Source organism: Fistularia commersonii, chromosome 10, assembly GCF_037954325.1.
Source record: "Fistularia commersonii isolate RoL2024-O1a breed Wild chromosome 10, RoL_Fcom_v1.0, whole genome shotgun sequence".
Lineage (NCBI taxonomy): Eukaryota > Metazoa > Chordata > Actinopteri > Syngnathiformes > Fistulariidae > Fistularia > Fistularia commersonii.
This window is the reverse complement of record NC_141293.1, coordinates 282783-309900: the sequence shown is the minus strand read 5'-3', so window position 1 is coordinate 309900 and position 27118 is coordinate 282783. Positions and strand designations below refer to the sequence as shown.

Below are 27118 nucleotides of genomic sequence, written 5' to 3'. Positions count from 1 at the left end.
ACAACAATAACAACAGCAGTAATAAAAATAATAATAGTGATGCTAAGAAAAACAATCATAAATAATTGCTGATAATCATTAGTGTGGTTGTCATTGTTGTTCTCAAAGTGATTAATAGTAATCATATTGACAGTAATGATGATGGCAGAAGCTGTTTCACTGGCCGTGATGAAGGACTTGTGAATCCCGGCTGGAGAAGCTGCTCTCCGCCTGCAGGAGTGATTCAGGAGAGCACCAGGAGTGATTCAGGAGAGCACCAGGAGTGATTCAGGAGAGCACCAGGAGTGATTCAGGAGAGCACCAGGAGTGATTCAGGGGAGCACCAGGAGTGATTCAGGAGAGCACCAGGAGTGATTCAGGAGAGCACCAGGAGTGATTCAGGAGAGCACCAGGAGTGAGTCAGGCTTCACGCCGACGCAGCCGCAACCAAAACAAGGGGATCACAAGCAGTCGCTGCACATCGTCCTCGCTGGCGCCGACGGGGAAAGAATCCCGGGTGTCCGAGCCTGAACGCCACGGCACCGAGAGGGAAAGGTGAAATAAAAACGGTCTTGATTATGATCGCTGTCTGCAAAGGCCGGAAAGGAAAACATAAATAACTGCAAATTTGAGGCTAATAGTCAAAATGTGTCATTTAGCATGTTGGGGATCAATGTTATGGCCCCATGTGAGTCATCAACAGCATTGTTCTTTTTTGCAAAACTTGTCGCCGTGCTGAGCTTTTAATAACGTTCTCCAGAGACGTAATTATACACTGAAAAATGTGTAACGCTTTCTCACGGTGTCACACCTGTTCCAGAAAATAGGTTAAACTCAGAGCAGAAAAAGCGGATCATCATGGTTTTCAGAGGAATTCAGCAGAAAAGTCTCCGTCTCCTCGCGCAGTGAACAAACCTTTTCCAAAAGAGCAGAGTGAAGATGTCTGCCTCATTTTGGTATTTCAATGATGTATTTATTTGGGTTTATATTGCACTGCTATGTATAACAAGATTGATATATTGATTTCAAAAAACATATCAATATTTTTCTTTCATTTTTTTCTAATTGAATACTACAAAGTAGCCTGTAGTACAATATTAGCAACATGAAAAGCAGTTTTTTTTTTCTTTCTCGTTTCTGCCGCAGCTTTACCAAAACCTATTTTCGACTTCAGAAAAAAGCCCTTTTCAATATCAGGCCTCCAAAACAACCGGTGGAGGTTTTTAATCACGGACTACCTTTTCATAACCTCGGACGAGCTGCACTTGACTGTTTGACATTTTCCATTTTCACCTTTCTCACTGGCACACGTGCAGTTTACACACTTATTGCACTTCCGGCTGATATTGCACACCACTTCAGTGTGCAAACCATCTGCACGGCTTGCATTTCTGCATAGCTAATATTCCTATTGTACCAGTATGTGTCACATACTGCCGTTTAAAAAGGGCCTCTATTGAGCACTGCTACGGATGTATTGATGCATTCATAGATTGACACTCTGGTGACCTTCACCGTGGACAGCAGAATGTGCATTCCACCGTAAAGGGGAAACACCTTTTCTTTCCATGCGCACGTCAACCAACGCTTCGGATCCTCAATCCTTTTTGAAACTTTAGAGCTCATCCTCAGAAAACCCGGGTCAGGACATGCAGATCCGGGCGCGGCTCGGTTGGCCGAGGCGGCGCAGGAATGTCTCAAAGAAGATAAGCCGTAGATGGCGACCGTTATGCCGCCGCCGCGGACGACGTCCCTACGTTTCGGTTCAAGATACATGGTGACATGGATAGATCATGAGCAGGATGCGTGGACGTCATGGCGCGCTCAGCCTGTTGTTAATTCATTATGTAATGCCGGCCGGCGGACGAGCTTCTCTTGTTTCGCCCGGGAGAAACGGGCCGCGAGTCTTTGTCCAACTTTACCGAAGGCGTCACATAACAAATGAAACACTTGACACCAGATGTGGCTCGGAGAGGAGAGTTTCAGCGGGTGCGCGTGGACACCAGGCCCGACAGATCTCGTCCATAAAACGCTTTCTTCATCCTGGACAATCACACAGCACAAACTCTGAAAGTTCCCGGGGCTGATAATGGTGGCGTTTATTTTCAGCAGCAGATCATTTGTAATATGGGAGCGAGCGAATGGGAAAATAACTTCTCCCAATATCCTCTAAATAACTGTGTTACGCATTTAAAATACGAACCGTCTTTCCGCTCTTTCTCAGGGAATCATTTAAGGATTTTTTTTTTTAAATAAATTCCTGAAAAAAAGTCCAGGAAACTTTTTCAGATACTTTCTTGCAAAGAATCATCATCATTATTGTTGTTGTTGTTGTTGTTGTTGTTGTTGTTATTATTATTAATGGGAGTAGCAGTGTTGTTGTTGTTGTATTTATTATATATTTGTATTTATATTTGTAGTTGATTGATAGGTTCTGGCCAATATTTTGATACAATATGGTATGATATGGATGGATGGATGGATGGATGGATGGATGGATGGATGGATGGGTGGATGGATGGATGGATGGGTGGATGGATGGATGGATGGATGGGTGGATGGGTGGATGGGTGGATGGATGGATGGATGGATGGGTGGATGGGTGGATGGATGGCTGGATGGATGGATGGATGGATGGATGGATGGATGGATGGATGGGTGGATGGGTGGATGGGTGGGTGGATTGATATGGCTGTTGAAAGGCAAAATAGTGGTGTATTCAATCACCTCTGAACATTTTTTAATGCCTTAAAAATGTGTGAAGAACAAAACCCAAACTGATTTAACAGATCTAAAAATTGCAGTTTCAAAAGGTAAGTGGGGTCGAGAGCAGTGAAAATACATTGATATTAGAGAATAAGCGTCCTTCAGGAAATTCAAAGGACCGTGTCTAGAAGCGTAGATCGCTCGCCCCCTTAATGCACAAACTGCCTGCGCCGTTTGCATTTCTGCATCGTTCATGTTTGACTCTCATGTTTCACATTCTGCCTCTTAAAAACGGCTTCTATTGAGTCCTGCTATGGATTTATTTACTCATAAATTCATACTATCTTGACAGAAAAAAATGCATTTCATTCGAAGGGGAAACACGTTTTCTTGTGGCGCACACGTCAACAAATTATTATAATTGCTATTATCTACTTTTAATTATATTTGTAGCTGCTTTCTTGATACCTTCTGGCCCATATTTTGACAATGAGGTCGTCATAATTGTTGTACTCAATCACCTTTGTACATTTTGTACATTTTAATGCCTTAAAAATGAGTGAGGAACAAAAGGCAAAGTGATTTGAAGGCCGTCTAAAAATGCTCAAGGGTTAAATGCTTTTTTAGAAATAGAAATTGCAGTTCCAAAAAGGCAAGTGTTGTCCAGAGCAGTGAAAATACATTGATAGTGGCGTATAAATGTCCTTCAGTAAATAACCAGCAAATGATAATTTGCTAGGTATTCGTGTTACATGTCGTATGACTTTCTGCATGAAGTTTCCTTCTGTGAAACACTGTCTTGCGGCACAGATTGAGTGGAAGCTTCCTAAAAAGAGTCCTGTTGTGGCCTCCAAGTCCCTTCTGGTGAGGCGCCTGGAAGCGCTCGGTCAGCTGTGTGTCAGCGGCAGCCTGGAAGACCTGTTTGACACATCTGACGTGCACTGGATGCCTCGCTGGCAGCCGCCAGGAACGATTCCTCCCCGCTGGGATGGTTTGGAGCGCACGTTCACGCACGTCCTTTGTCAGTTCACGTGCACGGCGCAGGCGCGGCAGCGATCACTCGCACTGCTGCTTTGGTTTTCATTCTGGGGGGGAAAAAAAAAGCACTTCATGCCTTTTGAATGGGTTTTTTGCTGAAAAACACCCGGTAGATGCTCATAGAGATAGAGATCTTTCTTTAAACCCAAATATAAAACAGTAAATCCCAGGCATTGGGTTCACACGTTCAGCCGCTGCTTAAACTCTAATCTGCGTTTTAAAAGGACCGGATGGCGGCAGCAATACCGGTGATTAGTGTTGCATTAGGTTTTGCAAAACCCCCAGTTTTCTGTAATCCATGATTATTCCTTCCAGCCTGGTGTCTGCCGCCTTCAGCCACCTTTAATTACAGCTCCTGTAGGTGTTTCTGAGAATAGAAAGTTAAAGGAGGTATCGGCAGGCATCGTGCCAGAATAGTGCATTTTCATTTCTTCACAGCTGGACTTGGACGTCGCTAAGAAAAAGCTCAGGACTTCAGAGCCTCTTAGCAAAGTGTATTTATATGTATTTACCTCAGGGTTTGTGTGATAACGAACATCCATCCTCTGATCCGTTGCTTTTCCATCGGCGTCTCAGTGGCGGGACGATCCTGGCCCGGCGGGACGATCCTGGCCCGGTGTTGTTCAGGGAAACCAGCCTCTTGCATGGGAGGAAAAAACACATCAACAGAAATGATGTGTTTTATTTTAATTTCATTTTGTTATTTACAAGAAATATCATGGATTTGAACTTTTCATCGTTCCTTTTTCACTCAAATAATTGATGTACGTATTTACCTGCATACCTTGTATTGTGTGTTAAACTGGAGTTTAACTGTATTGAAACTCACAACCGGAGGATTTTGACTTCCAGACTTTGTCGCATCGTTCAGGTTAAAAAATCACAATGTGGAAAGATTTTATTTGCAACTCCTGATATCAATATTTTTGAGACGATTTCTTGCTTATCTGAGGCGAACGGCGGGGAAAAGGTGAATCCGGGTTGATTTCCCTGCCATTCACCTAAAATGATGAAAACCGTTGTCCTGATGTTTGACACACACTCAGTGTTTTTGTGTTGTGTATCTGTACTGACGAGCCTTCTGGCTGTCATGATAATCCTTTGTTTCCACGTTAGCGGCCCTATCGGGTACAAATCTCAAATTGCAAAGGGGCGGCGTTGAGATTTGCCAGGTTTCTCCGTGTAATTTCCCCCCGAAGGCGTCGGTCAAAGAGCGTCTGGAACGGCGGCGCTCGCTTCGCCCTCCGGTCTGCAGCCGGAGGAGTGGCATGTTTGGCAGGGCAGCCTGCATGCCGCGCATTTTTAAACGCTGACTCCACCAAAAACACTTTTGAAGAATCTGACTGTTCCGCTGGAGTACCAGTGTGCATCCTAGCAGTGTGCCGGCAGGACGTTTGGGGTGCTCTCCCAGGAAAACTCAGGTTTTTACAGAAAAGCCATGTGATCCGTCCATCCAGCTATTCCGCCAAAGTAGAACACGGATACCGACATGTATTGGCAACACAGCTTGTCCAGCTTTTAGGGATGATGGATATTTATTGATTATTGGTCATCCTCTGCAAACAGCTTCTCCATGGCAGTGTTATAAAATACTTTTCACTTTGTCAGAAGATATTATTGTGGAAAAGCAAGAAAAACTGTGTTCTGACTCGCCACTAAAATGGCAAAATAGAAGTACTTTAAAATTAATTTACCACCTTTGAAAATGAAAACTAAAGTACTTACAAATTAGAAAAAATAATGATTTTAAGAATGGTACTAATTATTAGTACTATTATCTTAAATGCTTCTATTCCCTGTGTATCATTCATAATAATAATAATAATCGGAAGACAACATTTAAAATAAATGTTTAGATTTAATAAAATAAATGTATTACTTGCAAATGATCTGACAGATTCATGGAAATTAAACACAGGTTTTACACATACATTGTAAACAATCTGAGAATCTCAGCTCCTTTTTATTTCAGGTTGTGTTCAACTGTGAACCTTGAGTTGTTTATTGAATCAGTGTTGGAGTTGAGCTTTTGTTTTGAACTCTATGGCACAGGTTTATAGTTTGGAATGCTGGTATTGTCAGCCAGCTGTTATTCTATAATAATAATAATAATAATAATAATAATAATAATAAGCCTAGATAACAATAATAAGCTCAACCTGTGTTCCTGTGTATTGTTCATTATTTGTAAACACTGTTTTTGGGTTGAAACACTGATGAGTGTGTACGATGTCGGAAAGTATCACCCTTCCTCATCGTTATTATGGCGGACTTCCCTTTCGGCCTGGTTTCTGGCAGGCTGCTCTTTAACTCTCTCAGTCCAACACCATTCTGATACGAAAAAGAACATGTAAAAAAGCGTGCAGACTCCCTCTAAATGTCCAGTTCCATGGTTTAGGATGATCCTCCTCCTCTGCTCACTCAGAACAAGGTTCAGCTCTTCTGCCACCGGGTTTCACCACTGGTTACCAGTTACTCGACCCTGACCTGGTCGGTCTGCGGCCGCTGGATCTGACTGGCCTCCTTCTTTCTGTGGCCAAGAGGGGGGCGTCCAGACCAACCCTGGACTCCAGGCCCATTCAGGCTGCTTGGTGTGGTCGGGTAAAAGGGCTCTCAGCAGTGCACTGAGCCCATCCAGGCTAGTAGTTTATTATACACATCCAGTTATTTACCAATATTCCTCATCTCTATTCAGTGAATGACCAAGTGGTTCATGGAAAGCAGAGCCGTGGAGAAGGTCGGATTTTATCGTGACTCACTATTAGAGCCCGGTTAGCTTGGGAAGCTCTGTCGGCACCCGTGGAACTCGCACATTTTAACAATTGTTCGGGCCTGCTTCCAACTGTCCGGACCAGATCCCATCAGGTTTGTTCCGAATGTTTGACCCGGCTCAGTTTGAATGCTGCCGGACTCTAGCGGTATCAAGCTGGACAGTGTCTCTGAGACCACCGTGGACGGCCGGTCTACTCTTGCTCTGAGCGGGATCACTCCAGCGAGACAGGACTATTCAGCTGTAGCTGCTGGTCAGTCCTTAGCTCTCGTGCTTTTAGATCCGTCAGCTGCCGTTGACGTGCTTCACGCCACAGCCTCCTCTCCACGCTCCCTGAGCTCCACTTCTTAGGATTTGCCCTGGGCTCGTTCTCATCTTACCTCTCAGGCGGAGTATTGCGGGGGCAGGAGGTGTCTAAACCACATGGCTTATCCACCGGGCCGCCTCTCGGGTCTTGCGCTCGACCCCCGTCTCTTCTGATCATACGCCGCTGCCTCTGGTCAGCGGCTAGCAGGCCTCGCAGCCTCAGCGCGGATCTCCTCCCTTGCCGATATCCCTGCTCGGACAGAAGGACGGCAACTTTGAACTCTTAAGCTCGAGATCATGATCAACTACCGTGTTTTTTGCACTATAAGGCGCACTTAAAATCCTTAAATGTTCTCAAAAATCGTCCGTGCCCCTTATGGATGAATTCTTGTCGCGTACTTGTGGAAAATCTTGTTGTCTTGGCAACTAGACTTGAGTTTCTTCACTTGAAGACATTACGGCCCCCATCCAAGAGGCTTCTTCACTTCTATTGACCCGTGAGAGTTTCCCAAAATGACTGCCGGGGTTTTGGGCGGCTGTAGGTTATGGTGGCTTGTTGTGTAAATGTGAGTTGATGTGCAGAAACTAGGTGATGGGGGGGGTTGGTGTGCTGATGGGTGTTGTTCGTCGGAACAAAAGAGCAGCTATCTGGGATTACCTGGACGGTTTTGGTGGTGGATCTTTCCTGGTTGTTTGGACGGTGCAGATGTGGGAAAGTTCGTCCTGCTCTTGATCCCAGTACGGCGTTATACGTTTGTGAAAGGTTGTGTCGCAAGCCTCCTCCTCTGTTCAGAGATGTTTTTTCTGTTTTGATAAAGATGGCTTCTTTGACTCCTCTCTGGAACCAATTGTCTTCTTTGGCCAGAATGCGGACATTGCTGTCTTCAGAGGAAAGAATTGGTCCTTCAGGCGGAGGCGGACCATGAAGTCCTGTCCTGGTGGCTCCTGTGTCGGGTCATCTGTTTGTGCAGAGGTGGTTTGGTCTCTTCAATGTAGATGTCATCATAATCCTGAGTGCATGTGACAGCAGCCCCCGGTAACGTCCACATGAGCCTCAGTAGATGTGATGCAGCAGGTTTCACTCCTCTGTTTTAGCTTTACCTTTTCACATTCCAATCCAGGTAAAACCACTAAGTTGCTTTTTTGTTCCAATGAACAACACCCCCGCTTGCATAGCGACCCTCCCGTACACCTAGTTTCTGCACATCAACTCTTCCATCTACACAACAAGCCACCGTAACCTTGACCCGCCCAAAGCCCTGGCAGTTCTCTTCGGAAACTCCCCACGGGTCACTAGAACCGGAGAAGCCTCTCGGAGTGAAGAAACTCAAGTCCATTTGCCAAGACAAGAAGATTTCGCCAAGAATTCACGATGAGCTGGATGACTAAGAAACCCCACAGAGATGAATCCTTGTTGTGCTCACTGACCTCGAACAAATTTGGTGCGGTACACTTGCTCAAAAATCTGTCAAAATGTTTTAGTGCAATTTTGGGAAGTGAAGAAGCCGCACCGCTTGATTCATTGTCAGACCATTCCTGTCCATCCATCCATCCATCCATCCATCCATCCATCCATCCATCCATCCATCCATCCATCCATCCATCCATCTTCTATCGTTCATCCAGAGTTGGGCTGCAGGCTCAGCAGCCGGAGCAGGGAGTCCTGGACCTCCTTCTCCCCAGCCATACGGTCCAGCTCCCAAGGTGTTCCCAGACCAGCATAGAGACGTGGTCTCCCCAGCATGTCCTGGGTCTCCCTCCACCCTCCCAGATGGGGAACACCTCCCCAGGGAAGCTTCCAGGAGGCATCCTGACCAGATGCCCGAGCCACCTCATCGGGCTCCTCTATGTGGAGGAGCTCATTTCGAAACTCATTTCGGCCACTTGTATCCGCAGCCTCGTTCTCTCGGTCACTGACAGCTGGTGACCAGAGGTTAGGGTGGGAACGCAGGTCGACCGGTAAATTTAGAGCTTCGCTTTCTGACTCAGTTCCCTCTTCTTCACAACAGAGCAGTACAGAGTCAGTTCAGAGCAGGACCTCTTCCCCAACCCCGAGTGGGCATTCCACCCGTTCATGTTGAGCACCGTGGTCTCCTCGTTCTGGACATTCTCCAGTGAGAGCTGGAGCTCCTGCTGACACCGTGAGGTCGTATTAAAGTCGGTCCTGGGTTGAATATGGGTTGCAACGTCAGTCGACGTGAGATCACTAATATGTTCCAACCTCACACTAACTTCAGGTGTCTGCTATTGCTGGCAACCATAAACCAATCCAAAAACAGTACGTAGTACGCTGACCTCTGGTACTTTTTGTAACAGTGGTCCGTACTGTTCTTCAACACAGTATTACTGTACATTTGTGTGGATGAGGCCCAAAAAAGGGCACCTGTGAAGATGCTTATGAAGCGAATTCCAACCCAAGGTCCTCAGCACAACTATTGAACTCAGACACTGAAGATGAGGAATGTCCTGGATTTGTGGAAGACGAATAGTTTGAAATGTGAGTGAATCTTTCTGTATTTGTTACAACTGAACAATATTCTGAATTATTGTGAATGAGTTGCATAAAGTTCGACTAAACTGACATACCGTATGTTTTATCACGCGCCTCAGAATGGTGTGCGCCTTTCGTGTGAAAATAGACCTGTTCATTGATATTGCGCCTTATGGTCAGGCTTGGCCTCCCTTCACAAACAGATGGATATCCTGCTTGAGTTAAGGCAAACATGGAACCATGTTCACTGAGGGAACTGAGATCCTCGCAGCTCCTGATGGCGGCCCTGATCATGTCATACATTGTGACCCACCACCGGCTACCGCTCATGTTTCAAACTCAAGGCCCGCGGGCCAAATGCGGCCCGCCGCCTCATGTCGTGTGACCCACAAGAGCGTCTTAAAAGGTCTGATTGGCTTAAAAGAAATAAGTCAGACGCGTGCGTCGACCATCGACTAAATTTCCCGCAACTCGTGCCGATCACGTTACCCGCCAAGTGACGACGTCCCGCCATTAGATCGCAGCGTATCCACATCCGTGACATTTCCAACAAGTGGAATTGAGAAAATGATCAAATGAGGGAACGGTTGCTGCAGATGGAAGGCTGTTTCCAGAAGGATAGGAATGCACACGGAACAGGTTGGAGTTGAATGAGTCCTAAATTCAGTTATTGAACATTAAGAAGTAGCTGCATTTATTTGACAATACATTTATTCACATTCATACTGTTACGGTTCCATGTTTGGCCCTTTGAGGGCCGCCGTGATGCTGATGTGGCGTCCGCTCGCTGGAAAGAGTTTGACGCCCCTGGTCTACTGGTAACACATGCAAATGTCTCGGTTTAGAATATGAGAGGATGTGTGATCTACAACCGGTGTCGCCTTCCCTCGGTTGCAGGTTCTGCCGGCATTAAATTTGAATGTTGAGTGTTGCCTTAAAAACGGGTGAATTCTAAAGGGCCGGCCCACCTGAACCCTCTGAACCCTCTGAACTCTCTTATTCATGACTTTGTCTCCCGGCCGCTCGGCTCGCTGCACCGCTGGCACTTCCACCGCAACGGGGCTTTAAATCACTAGACAGTCTGAATGTTCCTCTTTGTCGTTCCCCCGAGTTACCAGGTCAAATCTGAGTCCGTCTTAATCTTTGAGGAGAATCTGGAGGCCTGACTCCTCTCTAAGAACACTGAACCTGGTATAAAAGAAGGAGAGGGAAAAACCCGGGGCTAAGATGGGATATCGTGGCTCTGAGTCGAAGTCCTTGTTTTCTGGCACCACCTCACGTCTACCGATGGCTGATCTTTGGTTAACTCATACATCTGTGTTTCTTGGGTTGCAAGTATCTAGTAAATGGAATTCTAACTATGAAATAACTTCTCTGGCACTGCGTGTAAAATCACTGGCTTCCATCGTTTTCTTCCTTTTGACATCACATGAACGGCAACCGTATTTTTTGGTGTGTTTTGGCAGAGTTGAACATGGAGTACAATCCGTCGGACCATCCCCGGGCCAGCACCATCTTCCTCAGCAAGTCCCAGACTGACGGTAAGATGCTTGTTTTGGAAAAGGGACGGGGTTTACGCAACATTCTTTAATAAGTGGGATATTGTTAAGGTTCGTCTTAAAAACATGTCTGAGACGAAACTGACTTGAGTTTTAGTTAGTTTTTCAAAAAAATGTTTAAAAACATTGAAAAATTGAACAGAACATTCCTTCTAAAATACTAATTTCCTTCTAAAAAAACACCTCAACCATATGATTCAGTGAGAAATGAACGTAAAGTAGTATAGAAAAAAAACAAATGAATACAAAATGATTTTTTTTCAAAAAAATATTTGACGTTTTTTGGAATTGCACAAATGTTCTCAGAATATTGGAGACAAATCAGTGGGTGAATTATTGAAAATATAAAAACGATTTTAACGCTAAGATGCTGCTGCCTTTTTGTTCAGCATTTGGAGGGTTTTCACGGCCATTCATGCCAAAGTGGAATTACGCTCCACTTATTATGATGTGGACACGCCGAATAGTGAGTTCATTTATTCCCGTGGACTTTTCAACATGATGATATAAATGCTTTTCTGTATCGGCCAGCATTTAAATCTCACAACTGTTCTGCCGCGTGATGATCAACGTGCGTCACACTGACCCGGGTCCTTCGGTGCAACCCAGATAACGGGGCTCGGGGAAGAAAATAGAAATAAAAGCTCTTGGATTTTCTCTTTGTGGAGAGACGATGTGTGTAATATATGCGTCTGCCCCGAGGCCAGCCATCGGGGGGAGGGGGGGCCGTCATACATGTACTTGAGGAAACGTTAACACGTTTGTAAGAGGCAACAACACGGGGTCGTGGCTTTTTCTGGGAAGCCTCGGGCACAAACAGCAACAACAAAACTGCCTTTGTCTCGTTGGAGAAGATGAAAAATGCATGTGATGAATGTGTTTTCCCTCCTAAATTGGAGTCATAAATATGTAGATATCTCATACGTCGGGCAGTCGTTGAGCGCAGATGGTCCATAACGGGCCGAGATGTTTGCCAGCGACGATAATGTTTGTTCAACATCTGCAAAATGTCGCCTTGGAGACAAATAAAAAATCATATGCTCATGACCTGCCCTATTTCCTTCGGCTTCTCGGGATAAAGCCAGCATTACAGTTGTTTTTTCCAATTCCTCTTTAACAATCGTATCCCCTCATATGATGGATAGTTAAAGAAAGCTATGAGTTAAAACACGACGCATAAGATTGAATCGATCTCATTTCCACTTTGAGTATTCGAACTGTTGAAAATGAAAACAAACTTTCAGGATTAGTGCCTGGAGCCGAAAACAATAGATTACAGGAAGGAGGATTTTTTTTTGGTTGAATATTCATTTTGTAATTTAAGAAAAAGTTTTTAAGCCAAAAATGAAGTGGAACTTTGTGTGTTGGTGCCAGGGAGGGGGATGATCTTTTATTTTGTATTCAGTTTTGGAAGAAAGTCTTAAATGTTATGAGCGGTTTGAGGGTTTGGGATGGAGAGGCAGGTGTCGTCGCTGTCGGTGATTCATCCCAGTCGAAATAAAAACAAGAGTAAATAAATGTCAGTTTGAAATATATTTTATGAGGAAAAACAAAAAATATATCTATAAATTTTAATAAATATGATAAAAAAAATACAGGTTTTGGTAAGAAGCAACAAAAAAAACAAGGCACGATTTTTTTTTATTTTCCTGAAAATGTAAAAATTTCATTGAGGACAGTTCATCAAAAGTGCATCGATAATCAAATGAAATTGTCTTTTCACTGCAACCAAACCGGAGCCTTGAGGACGACTCCACGGGTTTTTGGGGGCCAAAAAAAGCAAATCAAATTGAAGCTATTGATATTTCCACACTGCCCAGCCCTTTCACCGGATGTTTATTGTTGCAGCGTGACGATCGTGTGCGAACGTGCGCTCCGTTTATCAGGATGATGTTAGCGCTTTGTCGGGGCGCAGAGTTTACCAGGAGGGGGCGCCGGACGCCCCGACGCGTCTGCAGACATCGCATTTATTTAACTCCGACGCTGAAGAACTGGAACGCTGGCTCATCCGACTCATCCTGACCCGGATGAGCCAGAACGTTTATTTAACGTCTCCCCAAATACAACGTTCAAGATTCAAGTCAGCTTTATTATCAATTTCTGCGCATGCATGGGACGTACAGAGGAACCCAGAAGATGTTTTTTCCTCGTTCAACGGCGACATATATTAACAATATTATTATAATCAAATAATAACAAACAGTAAACATTAGGCTATGAGATATGAAGTATAACGTGCACGCAGATGCAGACTGATACTTGACGGCATGAAAAAGCAGCGGCAGAGGATGTTTTTATTGCGTTGACAGTTCCGCGCGAAGGTCAGCGGGTCGGACCAGAACGGTTTACGGTGCAACAGCGACGTGATGCTTTTCTCAGTGCAAAGTAGCAGAAGTGCCCAGAAGAAAGATGTGGCAATGTTGAGATGAGTTGTAGTCATGCAGTAAAGCGACGCCTGGTTCCTCCTCTTTCAGAGATGCCGAGCAGGACTGGTGAGTGTGACTCTGTTTCCCTCTAGTGTTCTACTGACGCAGCTTCGCCCGGCTTCCTCGCCGCTTCCTTTCAAACGCTTTCCCTCGGTGGTGACCTCTGGAGTGTGTCGTGCAGGTGTCTTCTCTTTCCTCGTGAAAACGCCGCTCGCTGGCTACCGCTGCACTCTGGAGTTTGATGTTTGGCTTTGCGATGCTTTTTGCACGGGAGACTGAAAAAATGAACGCGTGAGATGATTCATCTTCTTTTTTTTTAGCTCGAGAAAAACGGAAGAGCCTCTTCATCAATAATGTAAGTCTGACTTTTCTTTCCTCCATGTTTCTCACCTGCATATAATTTGCTGCATCATCACAAATCATTGCTTTAAGTCCTGGCCGTCTTGCCCTGATGGGGTTTTGAAAAGTGTAAAAACAAGCCGCTGCTCTTCCTCAACGCGTGAGGCGCCGTTTATATCCCAGCCACTTTCATTGTATTGTTACATATTGTTGTTGTAAAATTCACCAATGATGACCATGTTATTTTGGTTTTTTCCTGTCTTATTTATTTCCTACTTATGGCGGGTGCAAGGTGGCGCAGTGGTTCGGTTCCCGGCCATGATCCGGCGAACCCTGCCTGACCGAGGAGTCCTTCTGGTCTGAAAAACAAATCAAATGACATTTTACATCAACTCATCGAGAAATGACAACAAACATAATAATAATAATAATAATAATAATACATTTAAATAAAGGGGCTGAACTGGACCTGCAAGGACATCATACGGACATATACATCAAAAATCACATTTAAAAGAAATCATAAAAAGAAATACAGTACAAGTGACGATAAATGAATAATCAATATAGTTTTCGTGACATGGAACGGGACGCTTGAAACCGATGGGTTTTCAGGTGCGATTCGAAACGGGGGAATGAATGGATGTTTTAGTTTGGCTTCTGCCTCCCGGCACCGAGGTCTCTGGTTCAACTCCCAGAGCCTGGAGTTTGCATGTTCTCCCCGTGTCCATGTAGGTTTCCTACGGGTTCTAAAAACATGCAGCGGGTTCATTGGAGACCCCTAACTTGGCCGGACGAGCGAATGGTTGTGCGTCTCTCATGACGGATCCGGGGTGAACCCCGCCTCTCGCCCGGCGGCCCCGGCGACCCCGGTGACCCCGGCGACCCCAGCGACCCCAGCGACCACGAAGACGGGATAAACGGCATCGTCAAGTCAAAGTCAATAGAGCGTCACTCTGAGACCCACGGGGCAAAATTACAAAAATGAATAATTCATTTGAATAAATAATTTTAGATAATTTGTCACCGTAAACAATGAGGAGCGATGCTGTGGTAGTTGTGGTTCAGGTGCGGTTTTAAAGTGCCAGCAGTGCTGAGGTGCAGTTTTAAAGAAAAAAATGATAGAAGTATAAAGTATCACTGAGGGTCTCGAGGTAACTGATGGTCAGTCTGTCGATGCCGTTTCCGCTTCACGGTTTTCAAAACAACTGAGCGACTTTGAGTTTGAAAACAGAGGATTTGCAATCATTATGACAAAAATAATGCGTACTGCATTCAGTGTCATATGGTTAAATGACTCCGTCCTCGCTGGAGTTAACAAAACAGGAATGGAAATGGAAATTGATTTGAGCCCGTGATTTGTGGCCTTCTCGCTCCAATATTGCACACACATCACGAGGAAGAACCCGTCTAAATCCAGCGTAACCTGGGAAGAACCTGGGAACAAGGGAAGATGGAATGACATCAGAGAATCACAAGTTGTGGTTGGACAGAATCTTTCTCGCCCAGCAGCACCACTGGTAGAGATACTGCAGAGCTGCAAGGGTCGCTGCTGGTGGTTCCCAGCCCACACCAGGGGGGTTTGTTTGTTTGTTTGGAAGTTTATTAGGACAGTGTACAAATACATGAAGCACAGAGGCAGAGATGTACCAGATTATAGCTCATAGCTAATTTCCATCTGTAGTCCTGGACAATATAAATATAAAACTGTATAAAATAGACAATATATATAAAATATACAGATAGGCAATAAAATAACTATACAATATATAAACAGGCAATAAAATATGTATTTTGCAAGTTGAAAGTGATATTGTTACTTTGGTCACCTGGGGCCCATCAGATGTGACCCAGAAGGGAAACATCTGATGGTAAAATACCCTTCTGGCATTGTTAGCGTGAGCATGTTTGAAGCTCCAGAATCCAATTTTTAACGGGCCGTGTAAAGGTGTGAAAATCAGTCAAGTTCCTAAGATTGTCTGGAAGCCCATTCCGTTCTTTTATGGCTTTACAGGAAAAGGCAGATTGAGAAAAGGCAGACTTTCTTTTAGGAACATTGCAGTCTCCTCTAGACACCGACCTCAGCACTGGACTTGTGAGTCGGAGCGAGGCTTGATGAAGGTCCTAAGAGGATCTTAAGAGGAGGTGGGGCGGCGTTATGGAAGATTTTGTGGACCAGACGGATATCAGAGTACCTGATCAAGTTGTCAAAACTTAATAATCTATATTTTCCCAAGATATGGCAATGATGATAGTGCCTTGGCTTTTTATCAAGAATTTTCAGGGCTTGATTATGTAAAGATCTCAGAGATTTTAGGGTTGTTAGGTGAACCTGAGACCAGGATGATATGCAATATAGAATGTGGGATATGATGGTGGCATCAAGGTAGGACTTTGCAGCTTCTAGTGGTAGCGCGTTCCTGATGTGTCGAAAGTTCGAAATGTTAAACTTCAAGGCATTGCAGGTCATTTTAAAATGATTTTTAAAACTAAGGGAAGGGTCCAATATGACATCGAAATATTTGACCTCTTCAGCGTTTTTGATCACATGGTTATTCACGTGAATGTTTGGGAAGACATTCTGAGTTTTTTTTGTTTGAGAAATACATTGTGAGTGTTTTCTCAGTGTTCAATGCAAGGCAAGAGTTGTTGAGCCACTCTGGTGCATTTGCCATTGTGATGGATAGTTTGGCAGCAACAGAATGAGCATCAGAACCGTGTGAAAAAGGACCGTATCATCAGCATACATTAAGATTTCCAACATCGCTGCAGATAGAGGGCAGGTCATTAATGTATAGAGTGAAAAGTAATGGCCCTAGAATGGACCCTTGGGGCACGCCTGTTGTACAGGCTGTAAACGGTGAGGTTTTATTTTTTATTTTGACGCATTGGTAACGGTTCGCTAGGTATGATTGAAACCAATTCATAGTATTTGCTGATAAGTGAAAATTGTGCATTTTGGTCAAAAGCATAGAGTGGTTTAAAGTTTCAAAGGCCTTGCGAAGATCCAGAAAGACAGCCCCGACCACCCCTCCTTTGTCAAGACTGGATTTGATCACCTGGAGGAAATACCAGCATGCTGTGTCAGTGGACTGGTTTGATCGGAAGCCAAACTGCATAGGATGTAACATGTTTCCATTGTCGAGGTGATCACGTGTCATGCTCATTTCAGCTCAGGGGCCACTCGGGGGCTGCTGGACGGGTAAAATCATGACATTAACCACTGTTAATGTAGCCGGCTACTCTTCTACCGGCACACGTCCCAATGTACCGCGGACAGAAAAGTAGGAATTTCACTGTACAGGGAAAGTGGTTTCTACGCCGTACATGTGACGATCAACGCTTTGAATCTTGAATCTTTTGTTCACTTCACCCTAAAACGTGGTGTCTTCTAACTTTGTGAGCTCACGGGCCTTGAGTTTGACACCCCTGGCTTACACTCTCACTTTTTAGTCTTGGTGATAAAAAGCCGGATCGGGCACCACCAACGCCTTATAGACGCCATCTCTGAAAACCTTGAAGAAAATGAATTCTCTGCAGGTTTCCTCTTGTCAGTGAAACCTAAAATATATATTTTTAAAGTAATAATAAGTCATCTTGGTTACGGCTGAGAGCGGATTTGGTCACGAGTCACATTTGTGCGTCTCAGACAGTGAGGTTTGGTCATTGGAGGCAGGAGAGGTCGTGCCTCACGTGCCGATCTTGGAAAGAAAAAAATGTCAAATGAAAAAAAACCAGAATGAAACGGTTACAATTATCAGTGATTTGCACTATTAAGATATTTTTCATTGAACTTCACCAGTTTGAGGTGGTTTTTATTCATAATGGCTGGATTTTCATGTTTACCGTTCAGATAGTGAGAAGTGACGTGCGGTGAGGCAGCGGCCTGTTGAGCCTCGATGATGGCCGACTGCTGCGTGCTCTGCACCAACACCGCATCGCTGTCTCTGCATGTCGCTGTTCAAATGGTGAAACACTTTTGCCAGATGAACTACATTTCCAATGTACAGTGTTTTTTTTTTGTCAACACACGTGTTACGAGTTTCTTGTGCTGATGATCATAAAACGTCTGCCGAGAGCCACGAAGTGAGGCACCAAGTTGTCCTGCCTCAAGGTAGGGGGCGCTTGTGCTTCCTGGCCGCAGACTACGGTGCCTCACCAGGAACCTCAGCACCGACCTCAGCACCGACCTCACGACACCTCACTGGTCTCTGAACGTCTTTTGTGTGGCTCAAACCAAACAAGTTCCCTCAAAATCAATCCTTTTCCCCCCCATGTGTCCTTCTGCTGGTTCATCTCGGCGCCACGTCTGGCGCCAGCATGGAACGACGGGGCGCAAGTACAGCTCTTGCTCCACCATCTTTCTGGATGAGAACACAGTCAGTCAGCCCAACCTGAAATACACCATCAAATGGTAAATGAAATCAGAAAAAACAAGTAATCTTCCTGGAAAAGAGCGCTTGTCTGGCACTGACATGAGCTTGTTTTCTCTTCACAGTGTGGCGCTGGCCATTTACTATCATATAAAAAACAGGTGAGGACTGAGAAGTACAAGATCGACCTGCTTTTCCTTCCATCCCTCCGTGAAGGTGACGCCGGCAACCACCCGGCTCGCCTTCTGTGCCCGTTGGGCTCACAGAACACGTTTGAGCCGGTTCACGGTTCGTCAGCCGCCGCCGAAAAGAATGAGGCTGAAAATAGGCTGCAGCTGCTGGTCCTGCATGATTCTGGGTGTTTCCCCAGGTTCCCAGGACATGTGAATATTTCACCGAAGCTGTTTGACGTCGGGTGATATCAAGGCGCTTACCGTGATTAAATCACATTTAGCTGAAATAAAGGGTCTTCAACGCGAGGAACCTCGCTATTCAAGTTCTATTATGAATAAATAGGACTTCTATTGATTTCCAATATCCAGGCTTAGAAAAGTTGAAACAATTGCATACTTATCTGCTGCCTTTGGAAGGGAATTCTTGCTTTTTTTAAACAAAACTAAATGCAATTAAGTAGCTAATTTTAATCAAAACTAAATGCATTTAAATTTCCAATTTCCCAGCGATTGCGATCCATTAAATGGCGTTTCCCTGTGCATTTTACTTTCTTTTTCATGTTCATGAATCAAATTTTAGTTTTAACTAAATCTTCATTTTTTATTGGATACAGTCTATCATTAACTTATTTCAAATCATTTTTTTACGACAAACAATACCTTTCCGTTTCTGTCTTGAATTTCTTTTTTTTTTGGAGCATTTATTAGCAGTTTTTGTAAAGTTTAAATCTTTGTCATTCCAATCAGGGCATTCTCGTCTTGTTAATTAAAAAAGAAAAAAAAAACATATATACATATATATATATATATACACAAAAAGGAAATGCTCTGGAGGAATGAATTGTAATTTAGAAATCAATCAGTGCTTTTATAATCTTTTCACTTTAGATGATCGGACAGACTTTGTTTTTCTCTGCATCTGTCCGTTTGAACAGGCGACATTAAGAACAGGAAAACACGGTTCGAAAGTATTTTCTGGATGTATTTTGTAACCAGGTTGTGGTTGCAGGGACTCGGATGGAGGGATGCTGCTCGACATCTTTGACGAGAAGCTGCACCCTCTGTCGGTAAGATGCCCGATCGATGCCAAACTCCAGCGGTCCACGATACTTGTCGCGATGCCCGTCGACTCAGTTGCGTCTCTTCCTCCGCCGCCGCCGCCGCCGCAGAAGTCGGAAGTACCGCAGGATTACGACAAGCAGGACCCCGAGCAGAAGCAGATCTACCGCTTTGTCCGGACGCTGTTCAGCGCCGCTCAGCTGACGTCCGAGTGCGCCATCGTCACTCTGGTGAGAGGCCTTTCTCCGCCACCGCGCCATCGAACCGACACGATTCTCAAATATCTAATAGATCAGTGTTTCCCAACCCTTTTAGAGCCGCCGCACATATTTTACATTGGAAAAATCACACGGCACACCACGAATAATATGTCAAAAACATTTTTTAACGGATTAGAATGAAACCGTAGTCTCAATTTACTTCGTGTGACATCTAATATATCTAATATCTGTAGATTAATCAAGTTGCAATGCAAATTTCCCACTGATGTGCAAACTTTTCCAGAACATTTATTTCAATGTCTGAAGACATGTCATCAATATGTCTGGAAATGGTATCACTGGAGAGAACTGGCTATTTCTTTATCAACGCCAGAGCCCAGCTTTTCTCCTCCAATGATTTTGCCGGCAGGTCGTATTAATGTTCTGCTGTTTGGATGTAGAGACGAGTTCAGCAACTTAATAGCAGCTTTCACTGCTTTCTCACTCGTCTTGGTAGTTTTCAACAACGCTGCCTGTTTGTTGACGCAGATACAAGTACTTTTTATTTTAAAAAAGTATCACGCAAAGAGTCACTAATCCCTCTGACACACAGATGCACAGGTTCATTCACCACCCGTTGCCATGGAATGGACACGCTGCCCACATAGACATAGGAAGATGCATTATTTGCGTTGGATAAATAATTTTCAGACCAATCAGGTGAAAGTGGGCATTCTTCCACGGCCCAGCTGATGATCTCTCACGGCCCAGTGGTCGGGAAACACTGAAATAGATTTACTGTGTATAAGCATAAACTTGACTTCCCAGTTACCGTTTCAGTGAAAATAATAAAAAGACTGTGAACCAACATTGTTAAATTCACTTGTTGGTAGCAATTCTTTTGAGCGCATTTCAAACGATGGAGAATTTTTTTTTTTTTTTTACCCAAAAAAACGAATAAAATCAAATTAGCCTGGCGTTTATGTTTTAATTCTTAAAAGTTGAACATTAATCAACTTGTTTAAACAATCATTGTTACTTTTTGATTGGTTTGGAGAAACATATTTATTATATAATGTACACATTTTTTTGCGGCATTTGTAAGTTTACCTTTTTTACTATTACTACTGTTTTTTTCAATTACTATTAATTTTTTTACCACATTATTTCGTCCGCTGTCTCTCTGACGGCAATTATGGGACAATTGTTATTTCCTTTGCGGCCCTTATTCACCGACGATTTTCAAGGCCAACAAACAAAACCCAAATTAAAATGTTTGCTTTTTAAGTTTTTTGGCTAGCCTGGGTTTTAATCATACAAATCCCCTGATTTTGAAAATGTTATTTTATTTCAAATACTCCACCGCGGCCTTTCTTTGTGACCCGAGTGCGTTGTGTATTGACGAGCGGAGTGGGCGTGGGCGTGGCGGGTGTGGACGCAGGTCTACCTGGAGAGGCTGCTGACGTACGCCGAGATCGACATCTGCCCCGGGAACTGGAAGAGGATCGTGCTGGGCGCCATCCTGCTGGCCTCCAAGGTCTGGGACGACCAGGCCGTCTGGAACGTGGACTACTGCCAGATTCTCAAAGACATCACCGTGGAAGACATGTAAATCCAAAATATAAGCGTATTTGCTTTCAGCATCTCATCACGCCGAGCTAAACAGCAACAAATGAACCGAAAGATTGCTTCGTTTATTAGAAATACTGGTATCGTTATGAAACGAGGGACGGCGGATGTGAGGTCGGACTCTTCGCCGTACCTCCGGCTCTGACAATAAATATTTTGACCAGATTTTCGTCCCGCCCAGAAACACGAGTCTCCGTATAAGAAGTATTTTGTTTTGGATTAACCGTCGTCCATCTCGCAGCGCTTTCTCCGATGCAGCGTTCTAGTTTGTTTGCGTGGTTGTCGCCTGACGTGCTGGACCTCCAGGTCACGTGTACGGCGTGCACGCTCCGATATTTCCAGCCTCATTTCCAGACTGAAAAAGACTGAAAATGTCCTCTCACTTTCCAATTGACCAGCTTTTTGTGAATCAGAAGCCGGCCTGACCCTCTTTTCCCGGTTCTGGTTTGACACATCGATAGAGAATCTATATATGTTATAAATACCCTCCAAATGAAGATCATCAATAAGTAAAAATGTCAATTCATGTGGTTATCTACATATTAGATATTTATCCTGTATGACATATACATATACATGACATGGTGAGAGAGAGAAACAGAAATCCTGAACATTGAATTATTATTATTATTATGTCATTATTATTATGATTAAGTCTACCCTATTGTCTTTTTTAATTACAAAGCAGTGCCGTAAAAGAAAAAGGAAGATCTATTATTCAATATGTTGAGTCTGGAAAGGTGTTTCTCTGCACAGTGAAGTTCTTACTCTGCCGTCCACGGTGAGGCCTGACAGGCGGCGAACAAATAGCGTTTTGTTGCTGCGACAACAATCAGATACTCAATAAAATGATCTATGAGTAACAATATCAGTGAATACGGGCGACCTATGTTCATCCACGTTTATTTAGTCTCTGCTCTTAAATATGCAGACATGACATTCTGTCATTTAAAGAAAAAAAGATTCTCTCATTTTAAATAGCAAATGAAATAAAAGAAAAGAGGTATCCTTTTTGCCGTGTGTGCGTGCATCCGGTGTGGAGTAAACCAAAGCTGCAGCCGTTATCGCTGCCTTATCTCTCCCGTTGTCATTGCTAATGCTTCCGTCCGAGGCCCGACTTAAGACCAAACGAAAGGCAGATTATTTCATTTTCGTCTCATTTTCAGTGTTATTTAGTCGGGAATTATTTTCGTCGCAAAATCTGAAAAAGCATCCTATTGGTGTTCTGTCCGTACCAGGGCTTTTAGAGATAAACTGCTTTGGATGTAATTTCGATATAAATAGAGCCGTGCGATTCCATCAACGCGTCCCCTCTCTTTCCCAGGAACGAACTGGAGCGACAGTTTCTGGAGCTGCTGCAGTTCAACATCAACGTGCCCTCCAGCGTGTACGCCAAATACTACTTCGACCTGCGCTCGCTGTCCGAGTCCAACAACCTCAGCTTCCCCCTGGAGCTGCTGGGGAGGGACAAGGCCCAGAAACTGGAGGTCAGACTCGCCCCGCCTCCTGTCACCTTGTGTAAATAACGGCACGTGGGATCCAATTTCTGTACCAAAGAAAGGAGAAAGAAACCCCTTTATTTGATTTGGTCACGTTCGGCTTTACACAGAGAAGGGAGGCGTCTTGCTCGCGGACTCTTCGGGAGGCTTCGAGAAGCTTCGGGATCCAAACAGGCTTTTGGTTCCTGGACGACGCCTTCTAGCTTTTGAAAGACTTTCTGATTAATAGCGGTTCGATTCTGAGAGGTGGAGTGTCGGCGCTCTCCCCTTGGCGTCCGCTCGCCGCCCCTACGGGCTCTATGCTTTCTACGCTTTCTACGCATTCTACGCTTTCTCCACAAAGTCCAAAGACAAGCAGTCGGTTCATTGGAGAGCCTGAATTGCCCAGATGTGCGAATGGTTGTGGGTCTGCGGATGTGTTTGCCCGGCACCGGTCCGGGTGAACCGCGCCTCGCCCGGGGACAGCAGGACGGTTCACTTTGCACTCCGAAGGTGTTTGGCCTCTCGTGGCCGACGTCAATACAACACAAGCTATACAACGAATGTGATAAGAAGAAGTTACTCTTTAGGTTTTCGCCGTTCATTTGAGACGAGATTCAAACCGACAGTTCGTACCGAACCGACCGGTCTAAAGAAGCAGGTATGATTAGCGCGGTGTTCAACCCGACACCGCCAACCCCGCAAGAGACCCGCTCCAGAAGACAGAGTCTCGAGTGTCCTGATCTATTCGTCAGACGCTTCGCACGGCTTCCCAAATTTCCAGAAGTTCTGCCCGGCCGCTCCGGACGAGAGCTTTGCTCAAGATAAAAATGATAAAGATTAAAAGATGTGTGAAAAACAGGTGACGGAGAGAGAGCCGGCCTGCTGCGCCGTTAAAAAACAAACAACCAGAACAGAAGAAGCACGATTCGAAGTTTATCTCAAACATTGGCACGATTTAATTAAAAAAACAAAACAAAGAATTTCTGTGGCAATTCGCAATTTATGATACTTTTTGCAGATTTTCATATCATTTCTAGACAATTATTTTACTTGCTACTCTTTCTAATTTGAAGAAAATGTTGACCTTTTTAAAATAGATTTTTAAACCTAAAACAAAGAGTCATAGAAGAGTCATCGTTTCAATTTCTTTGAATATTCTATTTATTTTTATTTATGTTTTTAAACAAAAACGAATGGTGCGATATCACAGTTATATACAATTTGATGCATAAGAAGAAGTACCAAGCTTTAATTTACGAGGAAAAAAAAACAGAAAAAAACAGGAACTCATTTCCCGGATGTCAGCCGTTGCAGTTCAGAGAAAAATGAGTGTGATGCCTCTCAAATGCCATTTTTTTAAATCAATTTTTCTGCCATATCTCTAGGCTATTTCCAGGCTCTGTGACGACAAATTCAAGGAGGCTCGGCGGGCCGTCCGGAAGCGCTCGGCCAGCGTGGACAATCTGTGCGGGATTCGATGGGCGCCCGCCATCCTCTCCTAACCGCTTCCTGAAGACTGACGCCGGCTGCCGGGAAGCTAACAGGAAAAAGAAAAGCACCGCGGGAAAGCCGTCTTCTGCCGGGTCGGAAGGCTGCGGCGGGGAGGGCGCGACCCGACGACGACCTCCGGGCCGAAACTGGCCGGGCCGGAGGCCGCGACCGAGGGGTCCCTCGGGTGACCCCGGGCCTCCGAGAAGGAAAAACAAACAGAAAAAGAAAAGCGACTCCGGACCGACGAGGAAGCTTTGCCTCGACGGGACGCGGTTTCCTGAACTTACCGAAAAATCTCCGCTCGACGTCTCGTTTCTCCCATAACCTGCCTTCCTGACGGCCCTTCAACGTCGACACCATTATTTATTCCACAAAAACTCAGAAAGCTGCAGCTGCCTCATTCTGGAGCACCAAGGAAGCTTCGCCCACTCCAACAACAGTAGACATACCTATACTTTTTTTGGAAAACGATCGGTCGTTCCCGTCCGCGCGCGAAATCCCACTGCGCTCACCAAAAACATTCAAGGTTTGGGATGTCAGACGATGCGCTACCTCTTTTGCTTTCTAGATTTTTTACAGGTTTACACATCAAGATACACTTGCTCTTATGCCATCTTCTGTTCCAGAGGCGTCACATGAGGCCCTCTGGTTTGGTGTGAAACCACGGCGACGGTACGGAGACCAGGGCGAGGAAATATTCACAGATGATGAGTGAGATTTTTCAAAACCGCAGTCACTCGGAGGGCCAGAACTAGTAGGTAGCAGCACAAGGTGGGCGCATCAAGCCCATCGGCGGGCGCTGTGGAGGCGCGGGGCTCCCAGGCAGAGCAGGCAGATGCAGGGGTTCCCCAAAAACAGCCGGATCACGTGATGATCTTCGGGGTGGCGCCGATATCCTCTCCCACATCTCCGCACCCCCAGTTTGAAAGCAAAAGTGGAGAGAGTGTGGACACTTTCTTGTCCCTCTCTGTCCCTGAAGTGGCCCGGTAGGCACATTCTTACCGCTTCCTTTTTATGAAACTTTCATTTTCTGGATCATTGGAGTCGATGGAGAGATTTTCTAGAAAGCGGTCTGTGCGGACGAGATAACCTTTTTTTTCTATAGAGGAGGAGGGATCCAAAAAAATACGCCCATTTACTTGTGGACGAGGCCTCGGGAAAAACAGTCATGTAGCACAGGAGTTTCTACCGGTCGCTTATTTTCAATGACAGCTCTTAGATGAACTAAAATTGAAACAAACAAAAAAAAGACAACAAACAATTTTTTCTCTGCTGGTAATTTCTACAGGTTTACAGTATTTCTAGTGTACCTCTTGATACTCAGGTAGTCTGCTTCAGAGTTTTGAGTTCTTGTGATTTGACTTGCATTATGAAGAGCAAAAACCATCGCTTTATTAAAGGGCCAGAATAAATACAACACGGAATTGCGTGTGATCGGTGCGTTATTACTACGGAGGTCGCAAGACGACAAGCGGCCGGTGAAATGGAAATCTTCTGCAGACAAACGGCAGGCGGTTTAAAACCACCGGGGTACACAAGGGGGCGGAGTGGCCCAATTAACATTAAGAAGAATTTCAAAAAGGTACAAACTGCGGAATAACATCATCTTTAGCTCTTTTTCACCATGCTTTCGTATATTTCCATACAATTAGGCGAAAGAAGTCGCTGAAAATAATGAATTGCCATCAAATCGGCCAGCAATGATTGGGAAAAAAAAAAAAAAAACAATAAATAAAAAAGATCCCTGAGAAATCATAATAATAGCAGTAAAATTGCTCCAAAAATGCCTTGGAATTAGAAATAAATGACTTAAAGTCACTTTTAAGCATCAGCCTCCTTCGGGTGGCGGCGGCAAAGCCGGACCCGTCAGAAAGTGAGCCGACCTCAAACACTGATCATGTTTATGGCCGGGAAACAATAGATATCGTTTTCCGAAGCTAAAATAACAAGATTTTTTTCATTTTTCAACAGCAGTGCAGCAACTTAAGAGTTAATTCTGCACCAAAACACACATTTTGAATAAGTAACATATCTGGTGTTAATGGGAGTCAGACTCAAACCCCGTCACCCTTTCATGGACGCGTTGCGTCTCCGGATCACATCTAAAACTTCTTCTTTACTAGTTTCCGTCGTGTTTCACCTGTTTGACTGATTAAAATGCAAAGCTTAAAAGTTTCCCTTCCTTTCAGTCTTATCAGATCTCACAAGTGGAACCCAAACCACAATTGCGATTTGAGTTTTTGGCAGGAAGTGGATTTGTTTTCATTTGCGGCGGCCGGTTTATGGTCGGAAAAAACCCACTGATGTGACCGACATTCGTTTAAGACGAGACGAGGACCAACTAACGCCGTGAGAACACTGATCCTTTGAAGGTGGAGATGATCGGAGGTTTCAATCACTCACAGATATTTGCATATCACACACACCGATCCATGATGTAAAATATTCGACGTGCACGTTCACCGCTTGACTCCAACGTGGATTTGACGCGACGTCAATGTCAGGGTGTCTGAAACCAACCGTTTCGTTTGTAAACTAGCAACGCCGTGTTCTTGGAGTCGTGTCGTAAACTGACCAAAACCCGATGTCTGACAAACATTTCATTTCGCTTTCCCTTTTTTTTCTGTGTGTTTTTGACCTCTGAGTTTTGTGGAAGTCAGAATTCGCCATCTGACGTCAACCTGGTCCCGAGCTGAAATGTCCCCGTAGTTAAATTAGTGTGGCAGGGATGTTCTATCCCGTGATGTTGTTGTAACTTGCAGCAGCTGAAATAATATCCAGTACACGTCATTTACACGCCGCTGAAGTTTCTCCGTAGCTTCCATGTTACTCGGAGTTTTGGGTGTGAGGAACAGGCGAGCGCTGCCCATTTTCCCCGACCGTGTCGACACTGATGATAAATGTATTTTACAATGAACGCCTCAATGAATGCTTGCTTCGTTTTCATATTCGTCCCCCCTTTTTTTAAAGTAGGTTCACTCCACAGACTGACATTGTGCTCTGTATAAACAGCAGTATTATGACTGTGAACTATTTATGGATGTGAGATATATGTTTGTAATAAAAAGACAACGCTGTTATTAACTTTTTATTGGCGG

General features: G+C 44.6%; 1 protein-coding gene across 2 annotated transcripts in view; it reads left to right on the top strand.

Annotated features, from left to right (window-relative positions):
* LOC147230042 (cyclin-Y-like) overlaps positions 1-25762 on the top strand; it is a 37593-nt gene extending 11831 nt beyond the window's left edge. Inside the window, exons 2-11 of one of the 2 annotated variants that reach the window (XM_086153151.1) lie at positions 10757-10831; positions 13324-13341; positions 13596-13630; positions 17934-18028; positions 18113-18148; positions 19170-19227; positions 19330-19449; positions 20861-21027; positions 22373-22535; positions 23915-25760. In XM_086153151.1, the coding sequence (XP_086009277.1) occupies positions 10757-10831; positions 13324-13341; positions 13596-13630; positions 17934-18028; positions 18113-18148; positions 19170-19227; positions 19330-19449; positions 20861-21027; positions 22373-22535; positions 23915-24031 (884 nt within the window). In that variant the 3' untranslated portion in view covers positions 24032-25760. Of the gene's footprint in view, positions 1-10756; positions 10832-13323; positions 13342-13595; positions 13631-17933; positions 18029-18112; positions 18149-19169; positions 19228-19329; positions 19450-20860; positions 21028-22372; positions 22536-23914 lie in introns of both variants that reach the window. The other variant, XM_086153152.1, reaches the window with a different exon arrangement.
* Positions 25763-27118: the final 1356 nt, after the last annotated feature.